Source organism: Acyrthosiphon pisum, chromosome X (genome assembly GCF_005508785.2).
Source record: "Acyrthosiphon pisum isolate AL4f chromosome X, pea_aphid_22Mar2018_4r6ur, whole genome shotgun sequence".
Taxonomy (NCBI): Eukaryota; Metazoa; Arthropoda; class Insecta; order Hemiptera; family Aphididae; genus Acyrthosiphon; species Acyrthosiphon pisum.
Genome location: NC_042493.1, coordinates 8631114 through 8644942, shown reverse-complemented (window position 1 = coordinate 8644942; position 13829 = coordinate 8631114). Strand labels below are relative to the sequence as shown.

Sequence of the window (13829 nt, the reverse complement as noted above, 5' to 3'; positions counted from 1 at the left end):
AACAAAGCTAAACGTGATCTGATGAGCAAACATTTGCTATGTTTCGCACTTGTACAACGAAGATAACAAATATCTGTATAGCGGTCTCTTAATTATTAGACATTTCTGTTATTTTAATAAAATTATGTCATTGTTTTGGTATTATTTATTGGATCTATAAATACTTTTTTCCTTTGTATATTGGATATTATCTTACCGCATGTATATTCTTTTGTAAATTTAATTTTTAATTTAATTCAATGTACTATGATGATGCATAGAATAAATTAATAATAAATACTGATTGATTACTTACTCTGAATAGGTATCTACTTAAAATGATCAGATATGATCTGTGTAAAAATATTTGTGGTTACCACTTTTTTTTCTAGGTTATTGTGGGAATCAGTTTTTAATATTTAGATTATAAGCTATAATTCTTATTTCTTAAAATACAAACTATAATCTCTCAACATTTTTTTGAAAAATTAGTAGACCACGTATTATATGCCAACTTTTACTTCTGGTATACCACAATTTTTGGTAGACTTTTTACTGCACAATAGCCAATATAGAGACGAAGCTAATTTGTATTTTACCCGTTGTAGGTAAATTCTTGATTATAATTTTGCGGTTTGAATTTAACTAATTATTTCTATATATAGTGTATTTAATTGTCAATTGGATTTTTTTAGGTATTAAAATTGAAATTAAAAGAAGGATATGCATATTTTTTTTAGATTGTATCAAGATAATGACATGTTTGCATGCAAATTATTAATATAATAATTGTTTATACCTACTAAATTTATTTATTTATGATTAATATATTAAACATTATATATTTCCCATAAATTATGATGTGATGTATAAAAGAATAAAGTCCATTTAGATTAATCATAAACTATTTGATTTTAGAGATATCAAAAACCATGCTATAGAAATCAATGGAACTTACAATTTTAAGAAAAACTTTTTTGGAATATTTTTAATCAAAAAAATGAATGTAGTCTAAGTTACAGTCAAAACCATTTATTATGGAAATTGTAATAAATAATAGTTATATGTTTTAATTTTGATACAAAAATTAAGTTCTGATTTATGCAGACACACCTACAGAGATTTTTAGCTTATCAATAGATTTTAATTTGTTATTATGTATTTATGTATGAGGGATAATTAGACAAAAATCTTGACATGTTTAAGTTATTGGAAATAAAAACCACACTATTGGTACAGTTTCAGGCTTAAGAAATTTTGGTTAATTTATTTATTTTTCTAACCAATAAATGTTATGAATATTAATGACTGATAAAATATCTTATACACATAGGCACAAATAGGAGGGGGGAAGGCTGAGGGTGCTTAGACCCCCCTCCAAAATAACTAATGATTTCACTACTATAATTTAAGAGTATCAAGTATAGACCTGATCTACAATCCTTCCAAATTTCAAACATTATTTACGCCTATGCTTATAGGCTTATATTTTCCAAGACTTATTAATTTTGAATCTTGGATTATTATAATAATAATTATCAAAAAATGTCAAATTTAACTTAAGTTTAAGACATAGTTGTCATATTCAGGAACTCAGTTAACAGATTATCAATATACATTGGATTATATAAAATAATTATCTTATCTTTAATGATGATCAAAAAATAATGACTACTTACAGAAGCATTTGTATTAATCAAATTAGCACTGACGTCAAAACTGAGAAGATTCTGGCAAGGTTCATTTCAATAAATAAAGCATAAACGAGTGAAATGGTTGAATGTATTATGTTAATTTGGAGATTTTATTTGGTTGATGAAAAATAAAATAAAGTTTGATAGTGAGGATAATAGCACTGCATTTTGTAAATTCTATCTATTGCAAATAAATATGAATATGCAATTTTGTTGACAAAATATAGCACTGATGAGTGATGGTACTTCTAATAAAATTAATAATGTCTATTTTGAGGTAATTTACTTAATTTATACTTACTCTACTTTAAATTATTCCTGTATTTTTTTCAGTCATCCAATACTAATTTTATTTTGATATCTATTTTACAACTATTTGTTATTTGATTAACATTATTATTTATTTTTGTATTATATATTAATATTATATTTTGTTATTGGAATATTAAATAATAATATTTAGTAGACTGAAAATTGAAGGAGAGATATTGAAGGTTCCATTCAACCAGACAAAAAGTATTAAATATTTTTTTTTTACCATATAAGATCATATAATACTAGCCATAATTATTTAATTCAATTTACCATGATAATATAAAATTAAATATATGGTATCATCAATGTGCATTTAAGTTAATTTTGTTTCATCAATCTAATTAAATAATGAATGCAAATTAAAAATGCTTTTAACGCCCATATTAACTTTAACTTAAGTGTATTATCGATTGCATATTAATATAAGTGTGGTAACTAATTGATGAAAAAAAATTTCCTAGCCCCTATTTTTGTAAATAATCATTTAATTTTATTATTAATTATTTATTTATATATATTTTACGCCAATCGGCAGTTAGCAATAATACATATTATGTAGGTTATGTAATGTGAAATTTCATTTATTCTGTATCTAGTTGACAGTTACATTTTTAATCAGTATAATATACTTAGATAGAGTGGTGTTCGCAGGAATTTTCAATGGTGGGAGTGGTGTGGATAATCTCTAGGATCATATATATAGGAGGGCTCTTGGGGCACTTAAAAATGGCCACATGAAAAAAACGGCCAATGGAGTGGGGGGAAAATTTTCACGCCCATGCTTAGATCATAGTAAATAGTAATTTGTTGCAGATTATTGATATTATATAAATTTATCAATATTAAATTATTCATAATATTGATGAAGTACTTTCCTGTCACACCAATTCTAGTCTATGCTAAAATATCTTGTTACAGTCCAAAATATAACATGTTAAATATTTTTTAGCATATAATATATGCTATCTATAAAAATTTAATTAGTCAAAGAACAAACATTAAGTTCACATAGGAAGCTTAAATGGAAAAAAAATTATTAATCCAAAATGAAAAAATTAGATAAATTATTTTATATTTTTAAGGATGTTAAGTTCTGTGTACTAAATTAATTACATACATCTTTTTAAATATTTTATAAAAATATATTTAAAATTCTTAATTGTATCATATAACTTTAATTTTTAATAGTATTTAAATGTTGACCTCAACATTTCAATTACAAGACATTGTTTACAGGGGATGTGGAACCACGTGTATTATGTAAGTTTTAAAATTTTTTAATTGGTTACCAAATAAACAAATATTGTTATTATTGAATGATCTACGAACCTATTTATTCATTCTATATGTACTATTTAACAATTTGGTATGATGACTAATAATTAAATAAATAATTTGTTTTTCCTATTGGAGAACACAATTTAAGAAAAATATTAAATTGGTTTTTATTCAATGAGTTATCATGAACTTAGGGGGTTGGGGGAAATAACAATAATATTTGAATATTATAAGCAATTCATAATAAATCAATACACTATAATAATATAAATGATGCAATCAATAATATTAATAATAGGTACATATAATAAATTTAAAAGATTTTAGTCATGAAATACAAATCTAGAAAAAATATTTATTCATAATACATACAGTTTAAATTCCAGTCACAAATCAAGATGAAAAAAAATTTTAAAAAGTTGTTATTTTAATATTTTTAAATTTATCAATTTCAATAATCAATATAATCACTATTTGATTAAGACTAATATAAATTATTATTTACACATAATATTTTCATAAGAAAAAAAACACCAAAACTCTGTTAACACTGAACACAACACCAACTATTGCAGATACCCGACACAGCATTTACTAAACTTCCATGTTAAATGCCATTAATAACAATTTAAAAAAAAAGTAGTTGTATAGTTAATTTAAATTAGCAAAAATAACATTACTATGTCATACATGATTTAAAAATAACAACAGTTGAATCGCGAATTACACTTTATTATAAGACTACTATAACGCACAAAATTAGTTACAAGTTAGTTAATAATAAAATTATTTATTTTATCTTAAATAGTTACAACACTTCAAAAAAAAAAAAATTATTAAACAACCCAAGTCAACTTGATTGCTTGATATTTTACACTGTATTTTCAAAGATATAAGAGAAACAGTTTAATTAAATGTAAGATCGGTATACATATTAACACTTATCTATAATAAAATGATGCATTATTTTAAATGTTTATTAAAAATATTGAATCACTTGAGTACACATTCATAAACTTATAATAGTGTTCTACGAACTAGACATTGCAGCACAATATGTATAAATTATGTTACGCACTCCACATGTTTTATACGTAATTAAACTGTGTGTGTATACAGTATAAACTTGAATTAATAAAAAAAATACATTAAACTGAAATTATTAATTAAATTTTAAGCACATAATAAAAACTTTTACACAGTTTATATAAACCACAATAACTTGTTTTGTTATGGACTCCTGTGTTCAAATTAAAAACATAAATATTGTAGCATCAAAAAATCAATTTGGAGTCAATAAAAAATACTTAATCTAATTTTATTCTAGTATTGTTATGACTTATAATAATTAAAACTATCTAATTATTAAATTACATAAATATAAAAAAAATATGGATATATTATTAAGTAAATGATACACTAGTATGCATTGTCTTTGTCTTATAAGCGCATAACATAGCGGATTGTTATAATGAAATTGATTAGAGTGAATTGACCTACTATAAAATTTAATATTAAGATTATTATCCATTGAATCTTATTGGTTTTTTTTTAACATTTTAATTTTAATGCAAGCTATGAGCATTTTAAAATTGTGATTGTTGGTATGGATTTACTAAGATAATAATCTTACTTTTAAATTTGATAATAGGTCAATTCACTTTAATATTAAACATAACACAGTTAAATTAATTATTCAGAATGTATAATTTGGTATGTCAACATAATTTACTTCAAGATTAATTTTTTTAATATGTTAATTTATTCAAATATTTTGAAATAACCGACCATAATAGATTATTGTGAATGTAAACATTGATATTTTGTATGTATGAATGTATGTATGTATGTAAGATAGACATAAAGCATCCTAGTGTAGTATGCTTTTTATAGGTTAATGAACCTACTTAAAAATTGAATTAAAAATGAATATCTTATTACGAAACACCCCCACTAACTACTACCACAACCAAATGATCATCTTTTAATGTTTCACTGCTTAAATTTTTTGCACTTTGTTTCAATAATTTGGCTGAATACTCACATGGAGGAAATGCATATAATACACCAGCTGGTTCAGGATCTTTAATTATTAATGATATAACCCCAGCAGCCTCTTTTTGTTTTAAATAGGATACTAAATTACGTAATGGTCTAATTTGTACCGAAGCATCATCGTTAGAAATGGAGTTAGTAGAACAAGGCATTGCCAAAAATATGGCATGCATATCAGCAGTTATTATACGTTTAGAAACATCTTCCAACTTTGGCTCATCTAAACGTAACCGTTGGGTTATGCGTAATGCTGATTTACCGTCTTCATCTCTCATCATTGATTCTATAACATTTGTATCACCAGAAATTAAATGGCATTTAGCTGGGAATTGAGAGCTTTTTAATACAAGACTGCCTTGCCATATATCAGTACATTTATGAGCCAAATCCCCTAATGTACGAACAGAACCAAAAGGACCTGCAGATTGTACATCCCCTTCTTCAGATTCTACATCACTGTCAATCGATTGGTGAAGTGGTGATCTTTCAGGTGATCGAGGAGAACCAATATCAGAAACAGAATGCTGCTTGAATGATCGACCATTCTCATAATTGCTAAATTCTTTGCTTTCTTCACAGTATTCTGTACGGCCTTTACGATAACTTCTAGAACTGTAAGAAGGATATTCACCATCTGGCCAACCATATGGATATTCGTCTTGTCTTACTAGTTCTCGTAAATCTCCTGCAGATGCTGCAACATCATCATGAGATGACTTAGACTTTGATGAATACGTTAATGTAGGACTGACACAGACACCTCCATCAGCAAAATCTGTTCTTAGTTTATGTTCAGAGCCTCCTAAAGCCACTCCTCTCATTTCTTTGACAGCTGCAGTTGCAGCATCAATGCTTTCAAACTGTATATAGGCACAAATGTCACCTTTAACATACTCAATTTTTTTAATAACACCAAATCTATCAAATTCTTGTTCTAGTTGAGCAAGTGATGTCCAAGGACCCAAACCACCAACCCATATTCGTTGTGTTGGTGTAGATTTTCCATAGCCAATTTTACATTGAAATTTGCCTAAATATTGACCAGATAATTCGACTTTTGCTCTATGAGCCATATCTAAATTTTGATAACGAACAAATGCATATGCATTTCCTGTTCCTGGCAATGGTCGTTTAACATCAATATCCTCAACAACTCCATATCTACCAAATATACGGCGTAGTTCTTCATCCGAAATAGAAACTTCTAAATTTCCAGCAAACAATGTGCGTGTGGCTAACGGGTCTTCTTCTGGTGGAATGTGGTGCAAATAGTTTGGAAATTTATCTTTTTTGTCATGTGAAATCAAATGAGGATGAGGGTGTGGTCTAAAAGGTGGCATAAAATGTCTTGGTGGTCCATACAACGGATGAATTGGCCCTAAATGAGGATGAATAGGAGCCACATGATGCAATAACGGTCCTCTAGGTATCATTAGTTCATGAGGATGTAATGGTGGCAAACCTATTTCTCGGAAGTCTCGTGGCGGCAGCAAAGGGGGAAGTGTACCATATGGCAATCTTTCATAAAACCTATCAGCCGGATGTATCCTATGAATTTCTGGAGGCATAGGAGACCTATGATAGTATCGTTCAAACTCTGGGGAAAAATTCCGGGATCGAGAACGCCTAGCTCTTGATTCATAATGATCTCTAGAACTACGACTTTCATAAACAGGTGTAACTAAAGCTATTTTATCGAATAAACTTATTCTAGGCTTACTGTGTTTGGCATCTCTAGCATCTTCTGAGCTTCTAAAACACACATATGCGACCCTGTCATCTAGTTCATGTGATATTTTAACAGAAAATTCACCAAATTTGCGATATTCTCGATATAATATTTCTTTGACCTGTTCATCACTTGCTTTGGGATGTAAAGCACTCACTGACAACACTTTATAAGTGGGATGTGATCGATCTAATTCCCTAGAACGGCCAAATTCATCACGTTCTGAATACCTAGATGCTCTAGGACTGGGTGGCGATCGAGCTCTACGGCGTACACGTTCGGGTGATCCTCGCTCGTCAGAACTACCATCATACCTGTTAATACTGCTATGACGTTTTTTACGTGACATAGGAGGCGAATCACCATAACTTCTACGTTTCATATTGTCTATTTTTACGGTGATTTTTTTGGTTTTATAATCTCTAGGTAATCCAATCATTCACACTGTTGCACAATAAAACCATTAAAGTACCTAGAAATATTAACGATTTAATTAAAATGTACATTATAATATAGGTAAATGATTTATTTTTATTTGATTTCATCAATACTAAACAACAACTAGATACGTAATAGTTTGGCGCACTTACTCGTAAAATGTTAAATGAAACACAACTGACGTCACGGCACTGAGGACCATCAATGCAAAATAGGTACTCGAAACGATTAGATACTAGTAGTAATAGCGGAAACTCGACAATTTAAACACGGATATGGATACGAATTTAAAGTAAACGAAAGCTATTTAGTACTAACCTACTAACATAAAAAATTGGTGAAAAAAATGATATTAAATGGCGAAAACGCGGAATACAATGCTTTTGGACGCGGTAGACGTTACGCTCACTGTCTTACTTACGCCGGACGAACGTGTATTCGTGTGTCGTGACCGCGGCCGACGTTTGTACTATAGCGTACTATTGTGTGTATATTATATAAAATTACAAAATGAAGGTAGTTACGCTGTCGCGGTTTTAGTATACGCGTAATGCATTCGCTGATCGTATTATCATTTATCACGGACGTAGTAAAAAATAATAATAATAATAATATTAATGATATTATAATATTGTGGATACGAGCGCAGAGTGACTCGGCAGCCAGCTGCATTGCAGGTGCAGCCTGCCGCTCTGGCCCAGAACCCGCGACCTGGTAACCGAAAAGCAAACATAATATTATTATCAGTTGCACGAAGAATCTTTATCATTTATCGATCCAATGTTTTACGGTGTTATCGGTTAGATTGTTGACGTTGAACTTGTATAAAAAAATTGTTTTTACTTTGTTAATAAAATATAATAAGAAGAATGAGCAAAAATTTGTTGTTTAATCTTTGTCTAAAACGCCTAAACTTTAATTAAATAATTAAAATGTCAGTGTATACATCATCGAATTCTGATAGTCTTGATAAAAAATATATTATAGAAGTTTTAATAAATCTACCAAGATTTAGAATAAATTGTTATCGTAAGACTATTTCAACCCGCTTAGACCCGCCTTTGATGATTATGTTTTTTAAACCAGATTTAGGTAATGAAGTCATATATTATATTTACGATTTATGGATTTTATTTTTTTATTTTATTTCAGGTTGAATAAAAACACATTCATGATTTAACTTGTTACAATATGATTTTAAACAATCAAGCAATAGAAGTTTTGAAAATGCATTTGAAATTCAACTGTTACATGTACTGTAACATTATGAGAACATCTAACCTAACATTTCAAGCGAATTATTTTGGTACGTTCATAATTAAAGGCAAACGTTCTGTGGGTGAAAAATGGTATTAATTTTTTTTAACTTTGTTTTTATAGGTGACTACTATTCAAATTCAATAGTCTACTGTATATCGAATTGTAGAATTCATTTCAAACTGTGTACCAATTTTTTATCATATTTTCATTAGTATGATTCAAAATCAAATAAAAAGCAAGACATTTAAATAGGTACTACAATTTTTGTTGAATTATTGGAGCAATTTATTCCACACATAATGATCCAGTCTCTTAAGAGTGATATACGATGATAGTTTAGAAATAGAAAATGCTATTTTGATTTCTATGTGTAAGCAGTATATAATAATATTATGGAGATCACAAACAAAGTAGCTAGGTAATAATGCAATTTATGTTATATCAGTAGTAAATAGGGCTCATGACTTTTAGATTTTCTATTTTTTTTTTTGTTATAAATGGTATTAGACACCTAAGTAACTTATACATTTATCTCAGATAGATAACTAAAAAGTAAAATAAAAATTTTTTGCTTATTTTTATATATTTCAAAATGTTGGTGTTATTTTGCTATACTTTTTTCTTAGTGCAATTTTACACTTATATTTTCATTTTAAAGAAGAAACAACTTTAATTTTCTAGAAAATCGATAAATTTTCTATTGTAGAACATGCATTAATAATATTGAGTCTACTCTTTTTTAATGAATTATACTTTAGAGTACTTAGAAGAAGTGGGAGGGAAATTTATTACTGTCAGTATAACAATTTCTAGTAAAATTTTACTATGGTTTAAAAAATATATGTATTTGTATTATGCGCCATTGACAAAATACAATAACATTTTGTCATTTATATTTGGAAAATAATAAATTAAGAAAAACCGTTATTACTGTTAAAAATAATTTACGTATGACTATATGATTACAATTTTGTTAGAATTTCTGATAATGATAGTTATATTTTTGCTGTACATTTTCCAACTGTACACCGCCTACAAATTTATGTTTGCAAATTTTTTTAGCGTAATAGTATGCATAATACAATTTAGTCGGTATTATGCTATTATATTATATGATAATATAATATTTGCCCCACGATTGCTTTTCAACATGTCTAGATTCATCTTGCGTATAAATAGAATACAATTACTAACACAAAATAAATACCTATCTACTACTATATAATAACTTCTACTGCTATAATGTATAATGTATATGATACCAATAAATTGTTGGGTTTTTGACACCTGGATGAGTGTTTTAGGTAATTAACTTACTAATGTCATATTCATCAAAATAACTGTAAGGTTTTGGATTGAGGAAGATTTGGACTTGCAGACCGATAAATGGTTATATTTAGAACATAGTATGTTCTTACTTACAGCTATTCTTGGATGGGCATATATAAATATTAGTGAATATTGTTTGTTTAACCCTCTGAGGAGCCTCCTTGGAATACGTAAATTTAGCGGCTTAGGAATGAAAAATTGGAAAAAAAATAATGAACAAAGACGTATATGTACGTACTATTTTAATAGGATTGATAAATGAAAATAAATTGATTGATTGAAATTAAACTTCACAGATGGCAGCACATATTTTATATAAAGTATTTTATGGTAATGAAACATAAACAAAGAAATTAAAAGAAATTTGCGGTAAAAACGTATATATACGTCCACGCTCTTTTTGACAGTATATTTTAAAATGTATGCCCGTGCTCCTCAAAGGGTTAAAAAAATGTATTTAAAAAAAATATTGACTAGAACAAAAGATATTACATAGTTAGTTAGTTAATTACATTTGTAGTTCTCTTTCTGTTAACCCTGTATTTATTTCGGTGGAAATTATAGGCTCATGTAGTAAAGACGGTTTGAATATTTTTTTAATCATGTTAAACATTTGTTGCATTACTACAGGTGGTGGATAACCACGGCGAGCTGTTTTAATATCAGCGGACAGCAAAAAAGCCCAAAGATTGTCTCTGAAAGTTTGCCGTGTATTGTAGGAACACTCGTCCAATAACAAGATGTCTGTCTGGCAGTTTCAATCTGATACCAAACGATGTTCAGTGAATCTATTAACATTAAAACCATGCAGAAGAAACTTAGTGAATCTATAAAGGTAATATCAGAGAGGATCCAATGTTTTCAAACATTTTATACTACCTAAATACTTGTGCTTAGATCGTCAAGATTAAACTTTGAGATTAATATGTGCCGTTAACTACTTTGCAGTTGATTGTCCGAGACATATATCGTTTGTTAAAATCCAGATGGTAGATTGTTATCAAAGCTGCTTCTTGTGCCTGTTTTGCATGGCTATCAAGCCGGCTTATAGCACTGATGAGACCAGTATTTTGCACACAGTGTTCATCAAAAACAAGTTGTCTAAACGATACATTAATAGAAAACTTGCCAGTAAGTCAATTTTATCATAGGGTACAATAAATACAATTATTATCATGATAACAATAAAAATCTTTAACCGACTACACTTGTTGAATAGATGTAGGCATTTATTTGCCTAAAAGTAAAATGAATATATTATACTGAATCATTGTAGGAAGCCTGATATAAGTTTAATGTACCACAATGAATATTTCAGCGAGAACAATTTTTACCGCTGAACATGAAAGTAATGATCAGATTAAAGTACCATTGATTATAAATACTATAGAATTTATGATCAATGATAGTACTATATTTTTACTCTGATATACTTTAGACCGCATCCAGACCTTGGATTCATTTGTTGGGAACTCGTGTGGTGAAAATATTTTTGGTTTCCCGTCATAAGCAGTAACATACATTTTTGTTACCAACATTGTCAGAAACATGTGTTTCCAAAAAATGTATCCTATGCCTGAATGCGGCATTATACTCACAAAAAGATGGTGATTATAAATAAATTATTTGAATTAATCTGATTGAAAAAATATCGCCCCTTAATTATGTGAGCTGGGTCACATAGAGAAACACAATTAAAACCCAACAGTGTTAGTGGTTTTAAAAATAATATAGATAGTCCCATCTGTGAGAAGTTTAGTTAAGCTTATGGCTTACTATTTTTAAATTCTGAGTAGAGTTTTACAATGATGTTGATTGTTTTATTTTTTCATCCTGTAAACAAAATTTCTACCAGAAGGAATGCTTCGATTTTAACATATCATAGCATCCTATATTTTAGCAAATTGGATCAAGATAGTACTTTAGAGAGGTCATTTCTCGATTTTCTCAATAGTTTTTTAATGCCATGAGAATAACCACCAAAATGTATTTTTCTAACCTATTTTTTTTTTATCACCATAGAAACAAATACAATTTAAAAATGACTTAATTTCCACTTGGTATATTACTTTATAAATATACAATTAATGGTTACTAATTATTGATACATATTTATGATTCAGTTTGTCAGTTCAGGATTTTAATAGAAATATACTTAATTAGTGTTTTGACACTATTCTCATTATTATACAGTATACAAATATAATTTAGTAGATACCAAGATAAAATAGATTTTAAACTTTTGTTCTCATTAAAGTATTCAATATATATATTCATATAGCTTGCACTATTCTAAGATTATCTTAAAGAAATAATATTGCGTAAAAATGTCCTCCTTCTTGAACCCATGGTTTACAATCAAAAATACTATAGTTAATTTTTATTATGTTGAGCGATATATTTCAAATTTTTCATGATCGATTTCTAACTTAATTGAAGTCTCTTTGAAATAATTACAGTTATTATAAAACTCGATATATCACACTGTTTTTTGTTCCCTTCGAGTTTACTGTTTTAGAAGTTCTAAGCTCTAGTTATTCACATTCATTTTATTACTATTTAACATTAATTAAATTACAAATGTATGTAAATGTTGAAAATAATGATAACACGTCGAGTCTGACTTGATGTATTAAACAAGGTTTAACAAATATCTGTTGGTTGAGATAATTTTCCCAACATTGTGTGATATTTAAGGTGTTAAAAACATTGTTACCAGCGTGATCATTCTCGGAAGTGATTTAGTAAACTGACTGACATGACACAATATTTTTAAGTCTTCACAGCTAACCTTTTTAATCATTATGATTTGTACAGGGAAGGTCTAATTGGATGGACTGAATGGACGAGTTCTACAGTGCAGGTGCCGACAAGAAAATACTATCGGTAAAAATAAAAAATGATATCAGCATTTTTAAATATCCCTTATCTTAGAGAGCCTTGATATTAATAAAATGAATTTAATATGAAGGCTCTCTACATTATCTTAATATCCCTATCTTAACTGTGTTTGTTATTATCACGGCTGATAAAAATTATATAATTATTAATTATTAAATTACAATTGGTAAATTGTTACTTATAAATTAATTAGTCTTTAGAAAACAAAAATGTTTTTTTTTTTGTTACGAATACTGATTTACCATTTTACATAGTAATGATCAGTGAACTATAGTTAGGTAATAGGTGTAAGGTATCTGTTTTTTATACTTACAGTTGATGAAAAAATAAAAAATAAATAACCCTGCAGTCTTCACAATATAGTGGAATTTGTTGAGTTAATTTCACAGAAAACCACAGAATTTCTATTCAAGAATAATATTGTTTATTGTATCATATTATTATTCTTTGATTGAACATAATTTCATAGTATTATTCTGAAGTAATTATTTTATTGTATTATTTTACCACAATTGAGCAATTCGCTTATTTTGTATATTATTGTTTATATGTTTCTTAAATTGAATATGATGCATATTAGAACTTCGAGTGTTGGTTTTTTGCAATCATTTATAAGATTATGTCATCCGCACATTTATTACTAACACAGATTATATGAAATATAACAAACCTATCTTACTATTACATAACATATCAAGATGTATGTTTGGCAGACCTAATTAGCTTGTATATTGTGTATTTACTTATAAACAAACTGAAAGATACAAATATTGTCTATGTTCTCTCGTTTATTTTGTACAGTATTTTAATTATTAATCAATTTATGAGCACCAGTCACTAGCTGGTATCAA

At 28.0% G+C, this 13829-nt stretch overlaps 1 protein-coding gene across 1 annotated transcript; it reads right to left on the bottom strand.

The window, feature by feature from the left end:
* Positions 1-5022: 5022 nt before the first annotated feature.
* On the bottom strand, positions 5023-8039 carry LOC100164202 (RNA-binding protein spenito-like). Its single transcript, XM_029485914.1, has 2 exons — positions 7641-8039; positions 5023-7522 (listed from the first exon to the last, which is right to left on the bottom strand). The coding sequence occupies exon 2, from the start codon at positions 7487-7489 to the stop codon at positions 5204-5206; it is 2286 nt and encodes a 761-aa protein (XP_029341774.1). The 5' UTR covers positions 7490-7522; positions 7641-8039; the 3' UTR covers positions 5023-5203.
* Positions 8040-13829: the final 5790 nt, after the last annotated feature.